Source organism: Entelurus aequoreus, linkage group LG27 (genome assembly GCF_033978785.1).
Source record: "Entelurus aequoreus isolate RoL-2023_Sb linkage group LG27, RoL_Eaeq_v1.1, whole genome shotgun sequence".
Taxonomy (NCBI): domain Eukaryota; kingdom Metazoa; phylum Chordata; class Actinopteri; order Syngnathiformes; family Syngnathidae; genus Entelurus; species Entelurus aequoreus.
In genome coordinates, this window is record NC_084757.1 from 39,709,868 (window position 1) to 39,729,867 (window position 20,000).

Consider the following 20,000-nt stretch of genomic DNA (forward strand, 5'->3'; position numbering starts at 1 on the left):
GTCAAAGTGACACTAACTAACTAGTCTCCATGCAGGGTTTTGTCAAAGTGACACTAACTAACTAGTCTCCTGTCCTCCGTGCAGGGTTTTGTCAAAGTGACACTAACTAACTAGTCTCCTGTCCTCCATGCAGGGTTTTGTCAAAGTGACACTAACTAACTAGTCTCCTGTCCTCCATGCAGGGTTTTGTCAAAGTGACACTAACTAACTAGTCTCCTGTCCTCCATGCAGGGTTTTGTCAAAGTGACACTAACTAACTAGTCTCCTGTCCTCCATGCAGGGTTTTGTCAAAGTGACACTAACTAACTAGTCTCCTGTCCTCCATGCAGGGTTTTGTCAAAGTGACACTAACTAACTAGTCTCCTGTCCTCCATGCAGGGTTTTGTCAAAGTGACACTAACTAACTAGTCTCCTGTCCTCCATGCAGGGTTTTGTCAAAGTGACACTAACTAACTAGTCTCCTGTCCTCCATGCAGGGTTTTGTCAAAGTGACACTAACTAACTAGTCTCCTGTCCTCCATGCAGGGTTTTGTCAAAGTGACACTAACTAACTAGTCTCCTGTCCTCCATGCAGGGTTTTGTCAAAGTGACACTAACTAACTAGTCTCCTGTCCTCCATGCAGGGTTTTGTCAAAGTGACACTAACTAACTAGTCTCCTGTCCTCCATGCAGGGTTTTGTCAAAGTGACACTAACTAACTAGTCTCCTGTCCTCCATGCAGGGTTTTGTCAAAGTGACACTAACTAACTAGTCTCCTGTCCTCCATGCAGGGTTTTGTCAAAGTGACACTAACTAACTAGTCTCCTGTCCTCCATGCAGGGTTTTGTCAAAGTGACACTAATTAACTTGTTTCCTGTCCTCCATGCAGGCTTTTGTCAAAGTGACACTAACTAACGTGTCTCCTGTTCTCCATGCAGGGTTTTGTCAAAGTGGTGAAGAACAAGGCCTACTTCAAGAGATATCAGGTCAAGTTCCGCAGGAGGAGAGGTAAAATCATCAGCCACGGAGCTCCCGCCATTCACGGCGTAAACTATTGTTTGTGCTTCTCCTAGAGGGGAAAACGGACTACTTTGCCCGCAAGCGCCTGGTGGTCCAAGATAAGAACAAGTACAACACACCCAAGTACCGCATGATCGTCCGCTTCACCAACAGGGACATCATCTGCCAGGTGAGCGCCGGTGTTGCCATGGAGACGGCTTAAATGTGTAGCCGTCCACAGCGATCACCCTAAAAAAAACCTTTCTTGTCATGTTGCAGGTTGCCTATGCCAAGATTGAGGGCGACATGATCGTGTGCGCCGCCTACTCGCACGAGCTGCCCAAATACGGCATCTCCGTGGGCCTGACCAACTATGCGGCGGCCTACTGCACCGGTTTGCTGATGGCTCGCAGAGTACGTATTGAGTCGGCTTTGAATGCCACGTACCCCAGCTTATGAAGTTCTGCAACGTCGACTTTTGTTAGCGTCCCTTGTTGAGACTGTACAGTTTGCAATTAGCCTTGCAGGTGTCTGGTAGCAAGGCTAATTGCAAACTGTACAGTCTCAACAAGGGATGCTAACAGAAGTCAACGTGTCTGGTAGCGGGCAGCACAGTGGAACAGGGGTTAGTGCATGTGCCTCACAATACGAAGGTCCTGAGTAGTCCTGAGTTCAATCCCGGGCTCGGGATCTTCCTGTGTGGAGTTTGCATGTTCTCCCCGTGACTGCGTGGGTTCTCTCCGGCTTCCTCCCACCTCCAAAGACATGCACCTGAAGATAGGTTGATTGGCAACACTAAATGGTCCCTAGTGTGTGAATGTGTGTTGGCCCTGTGATGAGGTGGCGACTTGTCCAGGGTGTACCCCGCCTTCCGCCCCAATGCAGCTGAGATAGGCTCCAGCACCCCCCGCGACCCCAAAAGGGACAAGCGGTAGAAAATGGATGGATGGGTGTCTGGTAGCAATTTAGCAGACGTCCCTCGTTAGTTGCTGCTTTTCACATTGCTCATGTCAACAGCTTACCAGTGACGAGATGCTATAGATGAGGCAGGGGTCAAAAACAAGGTGCATCAAATAGTTGAATTATTAAAATGATTATCATATATTTGATTTATAACATTAAAAATCAACAAGTAAATAGGTATGATCAAATTAATATTAATTTCACAGATTCCTGAGCCATTTGGTGAGATGAGCGGTCATGTGATCCTAGACGTGCATGTGGGAACTCGGGCTGGAACTAATGACTATTTTTATAGTCGACTAGTCATCTCAACTATTACTCTGATTAGAAAGTGTACATGTATTCAGTGCCTCTAATTTAGCCAGCAACTTTTGAATTTAGCTTGAGATATTTTTAGGCTAAGAAAGGATTATACTGTAACTAAGCTGCTCATTAGGCTGCTACAAACATTTTTAAACTGTTGTCCATTTAAAAGTAAAGACAAGGGAAGTGCAAAATAAAACAATTATATTTTTTATTTAAAAAAAGAAAGTTAAGATAGCAATAACACAATATAATGACAAAACTATCTTGCTCAAAAGAGAAGCATTTTGTGATGTTTAAAAGGCTGCACACTGATATATTAACTCCTCTACACTTAGTGCATATCTTTGTGTCATTGATTAACATTTTAGCTATCTAATAGATTGTATCATTAATATTAGGATATTGGTGCCTAATGTTCAGCGTGTTGTGCTTTTTTCATTGCATTGCAAAATGACACTCCTTTAAAAAGTATTTGAATTGATTTAGACAAAGTTTAGCTGGTTGACTTTGGCTAAAATGATAGTTAAATCTATTTTTCCCACAACTTTGTCTCACACTTGCTGGCCGTCTAACAAGGTAGAAGCTAACATTCTTCCTGAGTTAAGAGCAATCCTCCAGATGTCCGACATTCCTTTTAATGCTCCCGTATCACAGATAGTGTCATAAAAACAATATATGCTTTTCAAAATGAGCAAGGTGTTCATATTTTTAACAAGAATCGGAGGAAATATTCCCACACCCGCGATGTTGGTGCGAATGGTGGCTGAGGCTGGCTTTCTCCTCTCAAACACTAGTATGACATCACCACTTTGTCTGACATCTTTTATGGTTTACCAATTGTTACATCCCTAGTGGGAACCAAAGTTCCCTTCAACAACAGCATTAATCATGGCAGAGTTGATGAGAGACTACTATGGGACAAATGATGATCCAGAAACGTATATTTTGAATATAAGGAGGGTGATCTCCCAAGTTTTAGAAGCTGTGTGCTATACAGAGGCAGCTTTAGTCAAACACTAAGCATCATGTAACAGTATTGCTAAGTGCTAAGCAAGATATAGAAACATAATAAAACAATCACTTACTGTACAATGTCTACTCTCACTGGGATGCTGACTGGTGGGATGTTTGTCGTCCCGTTTAGACAAAGAATGAATCATAATCCTCATGAAGTTAAAGAAGAAGGTTGCTGCTCAGCTTCTTTGTCTTTCTCCTCATCTCTGTGCATACGTTGGATGTCAAAGTTGACCAACTTCTCAGTTAGTCCACAACTTTCTACTAGAGACATGATTTATAATCTAGAAATAACTAACTACTCAGGAGAAGCAGCATAATGTCATTACAGCAGCCAGTTAGTTTTGGGATCAGTGCGCCTCTAAAAAATAGTCTTGGTATAGTTGATTGATACAAATGGAGTATTGTTGGTGGTTTTGGATAGTTATTGACAGATTTATGTGCAGAATAGAGGATTCCTGTTGACTCCAGAGTTAGAAAGCATCAAAAATAAATGTGTTGTCTTACGTACAGTAGATGTTGTGAATGATGGACATCTCCTTCCAATGAATGCAAATGTCCAGTATCATTGATGTAGGGACTATGAGCAGAGTGCAGACCACCTTGCACCGTGATCTTTTGCCAAAGGAATATTCCAAATGGCCGGCAGGCATTGTGGCATGATATTCTTGCATGTTTTGCAGATTGGAAATATAATTAGATGTGATCCAATGAAACACCCTTCAGCATATCATTTATGAAGAGCATCTATTTTTCCATTAATCTGGCACTTAAACCCGTAAGCAGAAGTCCTGCTTAGTGACCAACAACAAGAAATAAGACTTAATGTAGGTCAGTAACATGAATGAAGGTTTTTGTCAAATTAAAAGCATGATGTGGTGATGGACGTTTGGCACCTGGTATTATTATTATTAGGTATGCCCAATATTTTATGCCCCCAGCGTTCTCATGTGCAGCTTTGTGAAAAGTGTACAGCAATGTCTTGTTTATTTCTATTGTTTCTGGACATGATTGCCAGAGGAATCATTTATTATAAATCCTATATTGGATTTGACTTTTATTGCCAGGTACGTTTACACATATGAGGAATTTGTATTGGTGCAAAAACAGCTAACATGAGAAAAAGCCAGAATTTAAATATGTAGGACATAAAAAACATGTGGACGACCTAAAGGCCTTTTTCAACAGGAGAACCCTCTAGTGATGAAAGACCCTAACGTCACTTTGACACTCTTTCATCAATGTACTCATGCTGCTGAGGCTCAGCCAATCCCTGGCCACGATACTGAACAGCTTGCTATAAATTGCTTTGGTCTCATTTACTGGCCAATACTACTGTGGTATTTGTATTTATAGTTAATTTGTATGCTTCAAATTGCTTACTTAAGCTCAAAAATGTTGTAGATTAAGCTTTAAAAAAACTAATGTGGTGAACCTGCGATATTTGAAGTGCAATGTGACAAACCTGTATTTCAGTTTAACACCAATAACAAGACCTATACCAACGATCCATAACTAAACCTTTTTTTAAATGAATATTGACTACTATTAGGAACTATACATTTTTCATGTAAAGTTCAAGGGTATCCAAAGTGCAGACCGGTAGCCAATTTAGCCCTGCGGCCTGATCATTAAAATTAAATGAATTCATTATCAAGATCTTTGTAATGCTGTCAAGCTCTACATTTTTAAAATCAGATGAATCATACCTTTGAATTTGGATTAATCACAATTATGCTTGCATGGTTTCAATTAAGTTAAAGACCCCAACGCTTGGTCACAAAAGCAATGTTATAGTTGGAAGGAATAGCAAAACAGATCTCAGTACATACACATAATTAATCCAATATTTGTTGTTGTAAAAGATCACTTATTTTTGAAAGCCCTACTTATTCATTTGTCACGGAAAACAAAAAGCTCATGTGTCGATAGCTTAGCATTGGTTTAGCATCTTTAATGTGGAAATTTAAACACACCTGGTCTTGTTAGTACCAATAAGGTTTGCAGCCGTGCCTCTATAGTACCTACTATTGATGACCATCCATGTGGGTCTGCTACTCTTTTTGAACATTAAGACCAAAAGCAAATTGTCCCTCAGACTTTTATTGTGCTTGCTGTCGCACGTCCTCAGCTTCTGAACAAGTTTGGTCTGGACAAAGTGTACGAAGGACAGGTGGAGGTGACCGGCGACGAGTTCAACGTGGAAAGCGTGGACGGGCAGCCGGGTGCGTTCACCTGCTACCTGGATGCCGGGATGGCCAGAACCACCACGGGCAACAAGGTGTTTGGAGCCCTGAAAGGTGCTGTGGACGGAGGCTTGAGCATCCCTCACAGGTCAGCAGCTCCTGTAGTTTTGCTAACAAGAACATTTCTTTGTGAACACTTTTTGTTTCTAGTCCATTCCCTGGGGAGTTGGAAAGTAGGACAGCGGAGTGTGACTCATGACTGTCAGCTCTGCAGCACCACAATATTCCTTCCCAAATCTCCTTTTGAAACCTTTCAAGTGGGCCCAAATTGAAAAATAATCTGGACACAATATCACAAAATAGTCTCTAGTGACCCACTTTCTAGTCTGTATGACTAATGACTTGGACTATGCCTACCCTCACCTGCACAGAGCACACATTGCCATGTGCACTAACTTGTTTTGTTGATATATTGAAATATATGTGCACTGTTACTTAAAGCCTGAACACAGTGTTTCAGTCCATATTGACAATTATTCATATTATGACCTTTTATTTGAAATGAACTTCCTGTGATTATAATCCCTCAGCTATCAAGGTAGAAAGGAAGTGTCAACACAAGCATGGAACACACTGAATGTCAACTAAATAGTCAAATCACATTAAACACTTAATAAGATCTTAAAAATAAGGAATATGTAAGAAATGCTTCATAAAGTAGGCAATATCTGAAGAGGATGGCAAACAGCATGGTGTACTCGGCATGTGACCAATACAACTTGAAGTGTAAGAAAATAGTGCAAAGTGTGAAAATGTCAACATAGAAACCTGAGAACTATTTTCTGCAGGTTTAGTGGCAGGAAGTTACAGCTGTGCTCTAAAGAGTGAGCTAAGGTGAAGTGGTATTAGTGCTCTTGCCTTGCATCATGTACAGACCACAATGGTCTGACTACGGTCCCTTTTAAAAAATGTAAAAACTGTCCAGGTGACTTTTCCTCTTTTGTCCACAATTTCTCCATTTGGACTTTGTCTTCTCACTCCATAGAAAGAATCAAGCAAACGTGATAGTTGATACTGTCACCTGATTGGCTGTTAGCGTGTCACTTCCTGCGTTGCTAAGTTACCATAGAGCGAGTGTCTTTGTTCATGCAACCAACCTTGCTTCCATGCTTCACCTTTCTTCCCACCAAAAAAGAAAAAAGTGATGAATTTAATCAAACACATTTTTTATTGATGTGGATAACGTGTCTCAGCCCTATTATCTGTCAATCAACAGTGAGGCTTATCTTTGATTCTGCTCTTGTGTGTACTTAATGTTTAAGCTCTTCTGTAAATTGGACCTTTACAGAAATAAACACCAAAGTAGTTTGTATGGAGCTGTTTGGTGTGCATGTTAGCAAAGTGGACTTTATTCAGTACAGTTTGCAGTAGAAAGTGTTATGTTAGTGACAACATGAGCACAATAGTTGTATATGTTATAAAGTCATGCCTGAGTATGTGAGGCTGTTAACTTGCATTGACTATTTGATTAGTTTCATGCACTGTAAATGTATGCAACGTGTCTCAGTGCATCACACTTTTTCAACATTTTGTTCACAGCCCTATTCCAAAATGAATACCTTTTATTTTTGTCCTCAAAATTCTACACACAATACTCCATGACAATGTGAAATATTTAGTGCTCTGCCGTGCACTGTCGAGTGTGCGACCTTATATATATAGACAGGTGTGTACATCTCCAAATCATGTCCAACAGACAAGTTACCACAGGTGGACTCCATTGAAGCTATAGGAACATCTCAAGGACGATCATGTGAAACAGGATGCACCTGAGCTCACTTTTGGGCTGTAAATACTTATGTACGTGTGAGTTCTTGTATTTAGTTTTGACTACATTGTCATGGGGTATTGTGTGTAGAATTTTGAGGACAAAAATGAACTTATTCCATTTTGGGATAAGGCTGTGGAAAAAGTGAAGCGCTGTTTCCAGATGTAAGCGTGGAGGGCTGTACAGTAAATATATCTAAGCATTATGTTTCCTTCCTCAGCACCAAGCGCTTCCCAGGGTATGACGGTGAGAGCAAAGAGTTCAACGCCGAGGTTCACCGCAAACACATCCTGGGCATCAACGTGTCTGAGTACATGAGCCTCCTGCTGGAGGACGACGAGGAAGCCTACAAGAAGCAGTTCTCCCGCTTCATCAAGAACGGAGTGACTCCTGAATCGGTATGTGCTCCGGTCTCTGCTCCACACCCAAAGTCCACAACTTGGTCAGGATGTGACTCCTTCTCTTTCAGATTGAGGAAATGTACAAAAAGGCTCATGCCGGCATTCGCGAGAACCCAGTCCATGAAAAGAAACCTCCCAGAGAGGTCAAGAAGAAGAGGTGAGCACACGTACACACTGGGCCCACATTCAATTAACCCAGGATTCATTCAAACAAAGTCTTAAGTTACCATGTGCATGCTTCAGGAGCATGAAGTCAATTAAGTGAGGGAAATTAACATGAAGTCTAAGTTACCATGTGTATGCTTCAGGAGCATGAAGTCAATTAAGTGAGGTAAATGAACATGAAGTCTAAGTTACCATGTGCATGCTTCAGGAGCATGAAGTCAATTAAGTGAGGGTAAATGAACATGAAGTCTTAAGTTACCATGTGTATGCTTCAGGAGCATGAAGTCAATTAAGTGAGGTAAATGAACATGAAGTCTAAGTTACCATGTGCATGCTTCAGGAGCATGAAGTCAATTAAGTGAGGGTAAATGAACATGAAGTCTAAGTCACCATGTGCATGCTTCAGGAGCATGAAGTCAATTAAGTGAGGTAAATGAACATGAAGTCTAAGTTACCATGTGCATGCTTCAGGAGCATGAAGTCAATTAAGTGAGGTAAATGAACATGAAGTCTAAGTTACCATGTGCATGCTTCAGGAGCATGAAGTCAATTGAGTGAGGGAAATGAACATGAAGTCTTAAGTTACCATGTGTATGCTTCAGGAGCATGAAGTCAATTAAGTGAGGTAAATGAACATGAAGTCTAAGTTACCATGTGCATGCTTCAGGAGCATGAAGTCAATTGAGTGAGGGAAATGAACATGAAGTCTAAGTTACCATGTGCATGCTTCAGGAGCATGAAGTCAATTGAGGGTAAATGAACATGAAGTTACCAGCGTGACTAAGTCACCATGTGCATGCTTCAGGAGCATTAGGGGCGGCATGGTGTAGTGGGTAGAGCGGCCGTGCCAGAAACCTGAGTGTTGCCGGTTTGCTCCCCGCCTCTAGACATCCAAATCGCTGCCGTTGTGTCCTTGGGCAGGACACTTCACCCTTGCCCCCCCGTGCCGCTCACACTGGTGAATGAATGATAGGTGGTGGTCAGAGGGGCCGTAGGTGCAGATAGGTGGTGGTCGGAGGGGCCGTAGGTGCAGATAGGTGGTGGTCGGAGGGGCCGTAGGTGCAGATAGGTGGTGGTCGGAGGGGCCGTAGGTGCAGATAGGTGGTGGTCGGAGGGGCCGTAGGTGCAGATAGGTGGTGGTCGGAGGGGCCGTAGGTGCAGATAGGTGGTGGTCGGAGGGGCCGTAGGTGCAAACTGGCAGCCTCGCTTCTGTCAGTCTACCTCAGGGCAGCTGTGGCTATAAATGTAGCTTACCACCACCAGGTGTGAATGAATGATGGGTTGTCACTTCTCTGTGAAGTGCTTTGAGTATCTAATAGAAAAGCAGGATATAAAATCTAATCCATTATTATTATTATTAAGTGAGTGTACATGAGCATGAAGTCTGAAGTTACCAGCATGAATAAGTCCTGTCAACAGGAAGTGACTCACCTGACGTCACAAACTGGAAATAAAACTGATCACCCTTTACAACTAAAAATACAAAATAAACATACTTAAACACACACAATAATAATATGGCTCTTATCAATATTTCATGTTACCTCTGCCAAGTAAGTCTATTGTGTATATTCATTGTAGTTATTAAAAAAACAACCTGGTTAATAACATTGTAGTACATTCAACAAAACCATTATGTGATGATTAAGTTTTGCTTGTGTATATTTCAGGCTCCCCCACCCCATTTAACACCTTTTATTGCTTTTTGCTTGTGATTATTTTGCTTGCAGTATTTTTTGTTGTATTTACCTTGGTAATTAAAAGTTTGCATTTTAATTCCAATGTTAAAATATGAGAAATGAGTTATTTGAATGGTATACTTGCATTATTATACATTTTCATTACATCACTGGTTAATTTGCTCACAAAAAATGTCATCGGCAATAGTATTAATAGGTCAATATATCGTGCAGTGAAATGTATCGGCCCAGGCTTACACACACACACACACACACACACACACACACACACACACACACACACACACACACACACACACACACACACACACACGTCCTAAAAAAGAAAAGCACTTTTGATGTTCCTCCTGATGCTGATGTGTTTTTGTGACACAGGTGGAACCGTGCCAAGCTGTCTCTGGCCCAGAGGAAAGACCGCGTGGCCCAGAAGAAGGCCAGCTTCCTGCGGGCTCAGCAGAAGGAGGAAGCGGAGTGAGGACTCGCTCTGCTCCTTTGCAGAAATTTTGTTCTAATAAATTTATGGAAAACACTGAAACATGTCCTGCTTTGATGGCCTGTGAGCAGCAGCTGTAAGTTCTGCTTCTACTCACCATATCATGTCTGAAAGGTACAACCCCAACCCAGGAAAGTGTGGGATCTGGTTAGGAGTCTTTGGTGTGGGAGATCTTCTTCCAAAGTAGCGTCTTGAGGTTGTTGAGGACCAGTGAGTGTTCGATCTCCGTGTGCTCGGCCAAGCCTCGGAGCGCCATGCAGGCGTACAGCTGCTTCTCCAGCTCCTGGCGGATGTCGGGCGGCGCCCCCCGCAGGACGTAGTCCTTGAGGGTGTGGCAGGCTTTGGCCAAGTTGGGCTTGGTGACCTCGGTGGTGCAGCGGTGCTTGGTGAGGTCACAGGAAGTGAGGCAGTCCACGCCGTAGAGGCAGTCGCCGTCGGCGTCGCACCGCTGCTGCCTGATGGCCTCCTGGAAGGCGGCTTCGGGGACCACGTACTGCGCGTCCACCACCTTCAGGTCGTGGCGCTTGGTGTAGCCCAAGCTGGCGGCGCTCAGGTCGCACATGAGGAAGCTGCCGAAAGTGCCGTGGAAAAGGTCTTCCACCAGCTCCAGCAGCCCCATGGAGATCTTGGCCCTGTGCGGCCAGGCCGGCGTGAACCACTGGTCCAGACTGCGCCGCACACCCGCCGGCATCCACACCTCCAGGACCCAGGGCAGGCCGTAGAGGGGAGCGTGAGGCACCTTCTCCATCATGTACAGGTCTCCACAGAAGCCCAGCACCTTGGGCATGTGGCCCCGGTCCTGCAGGGCCAGTGCCAGCAGGAACTCGTTGAGCTGCAGCAACGCCCAGGAGGACCGCGCCTCGGCCAGCGAGATGTGGCCGTCCCTGTTGGCGTCGGCCGCCGCCAAGGCCCGCCTGGCCAGCTCGCCCAGGTTGGCCTGCTCGCCGCCCACTTTGGCCTGTGAAGAAAGGTGTGCTCTTGTCAAACACGCTCGCTTGGTTGAAGAAGATCCTCACCTTTAGGTGGGTGAGGACCATCTCCCGGAACCTCTCCACCGACGTTCCTTTGGTGGGCTTGTCGAAGGCGGCGGCTTCCTTCCTGGGCTCCGTGTCGCTTCCCAAATCGTAACGAGGAGCCTCGTCCATCTGGCACTTGATGAGCCCCTCCAAGTCTCCCCAGGTGCCCGAGTACACCTGGAAACAGCAAGAACTGCCCACTCCTCTGGTACTGTTCCTCTATCAGCCTTGACTTGTGCTACAGTTTGTCCATTCAAAGGAATGCACCGTAATAACAACCAGAAACTGGCAGCTTAGTCACCAAAATGTTACTGTAAAAGTGTTTTTTAAAAAACATATTAGGTTAAATGGAAAAACAGTACCACTGTTTTTTTTGAACAATTAGTCACCAGAATTGTATTGTTAAAAAAATGTTTGTTTTTTAAATTCTACAACAAATTAGGTAAATTGAAAAACTACCACTGTTTATTTAATGGTAAAAAAAACAGACTACTTAGTCGCCAACATTTTACTGTAAAATGTTGTTTTGTACATTGAAAAACTGTATCGCTGTTCATGTTTTTTTAAATTTCTGGCAACTAATCTGCCAGGTTTTTAGCCCAAAAAATAATTTGGCAGTGTTTTTTTTACAGTAACACAGCATAAAAACAACCTTGGATTGTATAGTAAATACTTTACGATAAAACATCCTGTTTTTTTATTTACAATATTATGATAAATGGAACATTACCACTGATGTGTTTTTACGGAAAGTTATTTTACAGTAAAATGTAGTTTTTTTTTTACAGCATATTACTGTAAATTGAAACTACCACTGTTTTTTACAGTAAAATGTTAACCAAGCTGCCAGTTTCTTACTGTAAAAGAAAAGTGCTGTTTTTCCATTTACAGTAGATTATACAGAAAAAAATCTGCTTTGGTTTTATTTTAAAAAAATCACAAAAGTGCCAAAAATGGAATATGAAATGGTGAGAAAGTCTTCAGTTAGATATGAAAGTCAAATTGCCAAGTTCTAAAGTGGAGCTGATCAAATACGAAGTATTATAATAATACATCTTTACTATTTAAGTCTCCACCCCTTTTGAAAAACTAAGCCATGCGCTCGTTTCTAACTTTCATTGAGGGTCTTTGAACGCACCACAGTTAAATGCAAAACTCCTGCCACAAATAGATTTGATTATATTTCTGTCTTTGACATAGTTCCCCTCATTCAATGATGAATATTACTTTCATTCATTTAAAATGAACATTTATGAGCTTATTTTATTCAATAAAGTTTTAAATAGTGTTTTGCACAGGGATTTCTGGCTTTGACCACAAGCCAAAAAAGTTCATGTGTAATTCAGCCCCATCCCCACTAGATGGAGCAACAACACCAGTTTGGGACAATGATGGGTGGGCTACATTGTGGTTATCTACAGCTCTTAATTCAAATGAAAATACATGCATTGGGATAATTTGAATGAACTTTGACCTGAAGGTGTATGAATTGTGTGATGTATATCTTTGACGCACTTTGTTTGCGACGAAGGGTCAAGGGGTGAAGTAAAGAAGCACACCTGGTTGTCGGCCTGAGTGGAGAGACACCTGGCCAGGTACAAGGTGTCCTTCTCACACAGGCTGCTGCAGGCTGAGCCGTCCACCACACCTTTCCTGTACTTGCTGCACTGGAGACAGGAAGCATGCTGAGGTAAGGATGCTAATCTTCTTGCTAAATCTACGGTCTTTACCATGGACTTAGTGCACTGGTGTCCCCGGCACAGCTCCGTGTAGGAGGAGTACTCCACGTAGACCACCCAGCTGCCCACAAAGACCACCAGCCAGGAGAAGAACAGGTACTTCATGTGCATGTAGGACACTCGGGCCTGTGATGGATGCATGAACCAAAAGTCAGTTATTTCTACAGCTTGTCTCCATGAACTGCTTCAATGACTCACACCTTCTAGTGAATGTAGTCACTTCTGCACTTCTCACCACTAATGCTTTTAAATAGGCTGAAATACCCAAAAGAGGACACATATATGCGTGCCAAGGCCGGGACTAGGTGACAATTTGCCAACGATACTCCAACTTGCTTTATAAATAATATATTTATTTCAATAAAGCATTTTTTCTCCTCTGTTGACAGCAGTGTTAGCGCTAGGAATGTTCAAAATGGGGTCCCTTGGACCCCCATCAAGTCATAAAAATGGGTTCTCGTATGCATGATCCTGTTATATCTCACATTCTATATTGTGTTTTGGAAAAAGGTTGTCATAAACGTTACTTCATTAAAAATAATAATAAAAAAGAAAACACATATGTAAATGTATTCAGTTATAAACATTCATTTACTTTCTTCTTTTCTTCATGGATCTAAACTTTACGGCTGCTGCTAGTTTTTTATATGTTTTTATTGAATAAGTTGTAGGTGTATTTATTTCAGTATAAAAGTGTTTTGCTTGGGTGATAATGGTGTGCCAGGGCATACATACTGTACATTTTATATTTAAACCTCTGGAGTCTACATCAACTTCACATCTATCCTCATTTCAAAATGTTTTAGGTTTTTTATGTTGTTTTTTGGTTTGTTTGTTTTCCGCCCTTTTTTGTCAAACAAAACTATGTTTTTAATGGCAAACGCACAAAATATGCAAAATCTTCCAGCTAAAATATTTTTGTTAGTGTAATATTTGATGTGAAGTCATGGGAACCTTGGATAGGTCAATAATTCATAATAACATTGATTTTGATTCAATATTATGTTTTGAGCAATGACAGTTTGAAAGAAAAAAAACCAGCTTTGTTTTATTAGTCAACATTTGAGGAGAGAACTCGATTTTAAAATTCAGATGAGAAATTCCACCATGAAAAGTTTTGGCGTTTCCATCACAGGTGTCAAACAATCTGAGCCAAGTACATAAGCAAAGTCCGAGCATCAATGTTTTTAAAAGAATGTACACAAATATATTGTTGACAGCACTAAGTTTGTATGTGTGTGTATATGTATACTATGTATACATGCTGTTGTGTCACATTCATAGTTACTTGTTAGATGTATGTTGTAGATATATATATATATATATGTATATGTATATATATATGTATATGTATTTACATAACATTTTTATATACTATTATTATTATTATTATTATTATTATTAAACATACAGTAAGTAATATGAGGGGTGGGAGTACATAAGTTTTTACTTCTTCTCACTCCTTTTCGGATATGTTTACATTGTTTATTTTCATTTCTTGTTTCTTTTTGCTTTTTATTATTACTATTATTATTATCATTATTATTATTTTTTTTGTTATTCATTCTTGAAAGGCTTTTTTGTTGTTTTTTGCAAAATTTGTTTGTTTTTGTTTTGTCTACATATTCTAAATAAGCATGAAAGAAAGAAAGAACATTGCAACTTTTTCTAAATGACATTTAACCTTCAAAGTCCTACTGAAAGCCACTACTACCGACCACGCAGTCTGATAGTTTATACATCAATGATGACATCTTAACATTGCAACACATGCCAATACGGCCGGGTTAGATTACTAAAGTGACATTTGACATTTCCCGCGAAATATCCTGCTGAAAACGTCTCGGTATGATGACGCCTGCGCGTGACGTCAGGGATTGTAGCGGACATTTTGGGACAACATGGTGGCCAGCTATTAAGTCGTCTGTTTTCACCACATAATTCCACAGTATTGTGGACATCTGTGTTGGTGAATCTTTTGCAATTTGTTCAATGAACAATGAAGACAGCAAAGAAGAAAGCTGTAGGCCTTCATGTACAAGGACAATTACAGCTGCTCTGTGTTAAACTGCCTCACACACTCCAGTTTTGAAGCTCTACTGGTGAAAGTGGGCTTGTCTGACACCTTCCTGGTTCTGACCATCTACCGCCCAACGGACAGCAAGTTTTTCAAGGAGAGCAAGAATTTTATAACTCAATTCTCAGACCTCCTCAGTAAAATAATCCCCAGCCATGATAGAGTGTTGATCTTGGGAGATTTCAACATCCACGTTGATAATCCCACACGGGGCTTTGAATGTGAATTTATGGACCTGATAGACTCTTTTGGTCTCACCCAACACGTTTCCGTCCCAACCCATAAAAAAGGTCACACCCTAGATCTTGTCCTCTCTGTCAATCTCCCTGTCAGCAATATGGAAACAATGTCAGCCCACACAGACTGTGACCATTATGCTGTGGTGTTTCAAACCTCCCTGTCTCCTCCCTCCACTAACACCCAATGTCCTGCACGCCTCTCACGGTTTATCAACGCCCAGACACCTGCTAAGTTTTCCTCTGCTTTTGCTGCCGCCCAAAACATCAGGGCAGGTGAGATGCTGTCATCAGACCCAGAGGAGCTTACGTCCGTGTTCAACTCCACCTGCCTTTCTGTTCTGGACTCTATTGCCCCTCTCAAGTTGAAAAAGCCCAAACCCAAGACCATGGCTTGGCTCAATGAGACCACCAGAGCAGAGAGGAGAGCATGGAGACAGGCGGAGCGGAGGTGGAAGAAAGATGGTCTGCAGGTCTCTCTTGAGATACTGAGGGACAGACAGAAGAGCTACCACCGGGTGGTTAAAGCTGAGAGAGACAAGTTCTTTGCCAGTCTCATTGCAAATGCTCCAAACTCCAGAATTCTATTCAAAACCATCAATTCTGTGGTGTCCCCCCCCACCACTGTTATCCAGGATGCATCCCCTACAAAGTGTGAAGAGTTTCTGTTGTTTTTCTCAGATAAAGTAAACACCATCAGAAGTAACATCCCACCTCCCACCCGGGACTTAGCTCGTACTCTGAGTTGCTCATCCACTTTCTCCATGTTCAGCCCCATCTCCCTTTCATCCCTCTCTAAGATGGCCGCCGCCTTGAGACCCGCCACATCCCCTCAGGACCCCGTCCCTGCCCTCCTCCTTAAGGAGGTTTTTGATGCAGTAGGTCCCCACATCCTGTCCATCATCAACTGTTCCCTGGCCACAGGTATAGTCCCATCATGCCTAAAAGAAGCAGTAGTCCAACCCCTTCTTAAGAAAGCCAACCTAGATCCCACTCACCCCAGCAACTACAGACCCATCTCAAAATTACCATTTCTGTCTAAACTGTTAGAAAAGGCCATCCTCAGTCAGCTGCAGCCCTATCTCCAACACAACAACATACTGGAAAAATTTCAGTCCGGATTTAGGGCCGGCCACAGCACTGAGTCCGCCCTCTTGAAGGTATTAAACGACCTTCTCCTCATCACTGACTCTGGGAAATGTGCTGCACTGGTTCTCCTGGACCTCAGTGCAGCGTTCGATACTATAGACCATACTGATCTCCTGGACCGCCTCCAACATGGGGTCGGCATCACCAACACAGCCCTGTCCTGGTTTACGTCATACCTCAACAACAGAACCTTCTCTGTGAACATAGCAAACCATTCCTCCCGCTGTGTCAACCTCACCTGTGGGGTCCCCCAGGGCTCAATACTGGGTCCCATCCTGTTCTCCATCTACATGCTCCCCCTCAGCCAAGTCATTCATCGCCATAAAATTTCCTTTCACTGCTACGCTGATGATACTCAAATCTATCTTCCACTCAAGACAGATGATCCCTCTGGGCTGGACCTTTTGAAAGACTGCTTGCGGGACATAAAGGAGTGGATGTCACAAAGCTTCCTGCCGCTCAATGACACCAAGAGTGAAATTCTTCTGTTTGGCAACTCCACCTCGGTCAGTCAGATCAGAAAGAATTTGGGAAGTTTGGCCACTCTTGAAAAACCCCATGTCAAAAACCTCGGGGTCATATTCGACCCAGACCTCAAGTTTGACAAACAAGTGAAATCTGTGGTGAAATCCTGTTTTTTCCAACTACGCACCATAGCCAAGATCAAGTCTTTCCTCTCCCCCAGTGACCCACGGAGGGTCGTGTTAATGCTTATTTTTTCTAGACTGGACTATTGCAATGCCCTTTATGCTGGGGTCACCAACAAGACCATCCATAGCATGCAGCTAGTACAAAATGCGGCTGCCAGGCTGGTGACAGGCGCAAAAATGAGGGAACATATTTCTCCCATCCTCTCCTCCCTTCACTGGCTCCCAGTGAAGTGTAGAGTGAAATTTAAGATCGTCATGTTCGTCTTCAAAGCGCTCAATGGTCTCGCCCCAGCTTATATTAAAGATCTCCTGGACCAACCCACCAGCTCCAGGCTGGGTCGTTGCCTTAGATCAGACAACCAGATGACCCTGAAGGTCCCACGGTCAAACCTAGTGACAAGGGGAGACCGTGCTTTCTCAGTGATGGCACCTAGGTTGTGGAATAAGCTCCCCCTGAGTATTAAGTCCGCCACCACTCTGGACTCTTTTAGAGCACGGCTTAAAACTCACCTTTTTACCGCAGATGACTTTTAATCTATGTTTTCATTGTGAGTCTTAAAAGTTTAGTTTAGATTCCTTTGTGTGTCTCAGTCTCTGTTTCTGTTTTTTTGTTTCTCCAGTCGGGCTGCGCCCCGGGCTGATGTAACAGTTGGTTGGGGGGCGCATAATAAATGAAAATAACATAACATAACATAACATAGATGGGAAGCGGTGTATTAGCGGCCGGCTGCAGCAACACAAACACAGCCGGTGTTTCATTGTTTACATTCCCGAAAGATGACAGTCAAGCTTTACCATTGGCCTGTGGAGAACTGGGACAACAGAGACTCTTACCAGGAGGACTTTGAGTTGGATGCGCAGACGCGCTACCGTGAGTACGCATGCAGCTGCGGCTTCCAAACATTTGATGGCTTGCCTGTACGTGCGTGCCGCTATGTGCATGTCACGTACGTCACTTTGGGGAAATATATGTGCTGTATCAACTTTGGGGAGGTGAACGCTACTTTGGGCTGTGGGATTGAGTATTGGCGGGTTATATGGACGGGAGGGGGGAGGTGTTTGTTATGTGGGATTCATTTGTGGCATGCCCTCTAGTCCTTCACTCTCACTTTCCTCATCCACAAATCTTTCATCCTCGCTCAAATTAATGGGGAAATCGTCGCTCTCTCGATCCGAATCGCTCTCGCTGCTGGTGGCCATGATTGTAAACAATGTGCAGATGTGAGGAGCTCCACAACCTGTGACGTCACGCTACTTCTGCTGGTGGCCATGATTGTAAACAATGTGCAGATGTGAGGAGCTCCACAACCTGTGACGTCACGCTACTTCTGCTGGTGGCCATGATTGTAAACAATGTGCAGATGTGAGGAGCTCCACAACCTGTGATGTCACGCTACTTCTGCTGGTGGCCATGATTGTAAACAATGTGCAGATGTGAGGAGCTCCACAACCTGTGATGTCACGCTACTTCTGCTGGTGGCCATGATTGTAAACAATGTGCAGATGTGAGGAGCTCCACAACCTGTGATGTCACGCTACTTCTGCTGGTGGCCATGATTGTAAACAATGTGCAGATGTGAGGAGCTCCACAACCTGTGATGTCACGCTACTTCTGCTGGTGGCCATGATTGTAAACAATGTGCAGATGTGAGGAGCTCCACAAGCTGTGACGTCACGCTACTTCTGCTGGTGGCCATGATTGTAAACAATGTGTAGATGTGAGGAGCTCCACAACCTGTGATGTCACGCTACTTCTGCTGGTGGCCATGATTGTAAACAATGTGCAGATGTGAGGAGCTCCACAACCTGTGACGTCACGCTACTTCTGCTGGTGGCCATGATTGTAAACAATGTGCAGATGTGAGGAGCTCCACAACCTGTGATGTCACGCTACTTCTGCTGGTGGCCATGATTGTAAACAATGTGTAGATGTGAGGAGCTCCACAACCTGTGATGTCACGCTACTTCTGCTGGTGGCCATGATTGTAAACAATGTGCAGATGTGAGGAGCTCCACAACCTGTGATGTCACGCTACTTCTGCTGGTGGCCATGATTGTAAACAATGTGCAGATGTGAGGAGCTCCACAACCTGTGATGTCACGCTACTTCTGCTGGTGGCCATGATTGTAAACAATGTGCAGATGTGAGGAGCTCCACAACCTGTGATGTCACGCTACTTCTGCTGGTGGCCATGATTGTAAACAATGTGCAGATGTGAGGAGCTCCACAACCTGTGATGTCACGCTACTTCTGCTGGTGGCCATGATTGTAAACAATGTGCAGATGTGAGGAGCTCCACAACCTGTGACGTCACGCTACTTCTGCTGGTGGCCATGATTGTAAACAATGTGCAGATGTGAGGAGCTCCACAACCTGTGATGTCACGCTACTTCTGCTGGTGGCCATGATTGTAAACAATGTGTAGATGTGAGGAGCTCCACAACCTGTGACATCACGCTACTTCTGCTGGTGGCCATGATTGTAAACAATGTGCAGATGTGAGGAGCTCCACAACCTGTGACGTCACGCTACTTCTGCTGGTGGCCATGATTGTAAACAATGTGCAGATGTGAGGAGCTCCACAACCTGTGACGTCACGCTACTTCTGCTGGTGGCCATGATTGTAAACAATGTGCAGATGTGAGGAGCTCCACAACCTGTGACGTCACGCTACTTCTGCTGGTGGCCATGATTGTAAACAATGTGCAGATGTGAGGAGCTCCACAACCTGTGACGTCACGCTACTTCTGCTGGTGGCCATGATTGTAAACAATGTGCAGATGTGAGGAGCTCCACAACCTGTGACGTCACGCTACTTCTGCTGGTGGCCATGATTGTAAACAATGTGCAGATGTGAGGAGCTCCACAACCTGTGATGTCACGCTACTTCTGCTGGTGGCCATGATTGTAAACAATGTGCAGATGTGAGGAGCTCCACAAGCTGTGATGTCACGCTACTTCTGCTGGTGGTCATGATTGTAAACAATGTGCAGATGTGAGGAGCTCCACAACCTGTGATGTCACGCTACTTCTGCTGGTGGCCATGATTGTAAACAATGTGCAGATGTGAGGAGCTCCACAACCTGTGATGTCACGCT

The 20,000-nt window shown here is 43.5% G+C and overlaps 2 protein-coding genes across 3 annotated transcripts in view; one reads left to right on the plus strand and one right to left on the minus strand.

Moving 5' to 3' along the window:
• LOC133644532 (large ribosomal subunit protein uL18A) overlaps positions 1-10,070 on the plus strand; it is a 10,870-nt gene extending 800 nt beyond the window's left edge. Inside the window, exons 2-8 of one of the 2 annotated variants that reach the window (XM_062039069.1) lie at positions 918-987; positions 1,053-1,168; positions 1,258-1,392; positions 5,393-5,595; positions 7,496-7,673; positions 7,745-7,833; positions 9,917-10,070. In XM_062039069.1, coding sequence (XP_061895053.1) covers positions 918-987; positions 1,053-1,168; positions 1,258-1,392; positions 5,393-5,595; positions 7,496-7,673; positions 7,745-7,833; positions 9,917-10,016 — 891 coding nt within the window. In that variant the 3' untranslated portion in view covers positions 10,017-10,070. Of the gene's footprint in view, positions 1-911; positions 988-1,052; positions 1,169-1,257; positions 1,393-5,392; positions 5,596-7,495; positions 7,674-7,744; positions 7,834-9,916 lie in introns of those variants that run through there. The other variant, XM_062039068.1, reaches the window with a different exon arrangement.
• On the minus strand, positions 9,649-12,915 carry LOC133644533 (divergent protein kinase domain 1A-like). Its single transcript, XM_062039070.1, has 4 exons — positions 12,781-12,915; positions 12,610-12,717; positions 11,051-11,227; positions 9,649-10,992 (listed from the first exon to the last, which is right to left on the minus strand). Exons 1-4 carry the CDS (start codon positions 12,898-12,900, stop codon positions 10,183-10,185), a joined length of 1,215 nt encoding a protein of 404 aa, XP_061895054.1. The 5' UTR covers positions 12,901-12,915; the 3' UTR covers positions 9,649-10,182.
• Between the last annotated feature and the right edge of the window lie 7,085 nt (positions 12,916-20,000).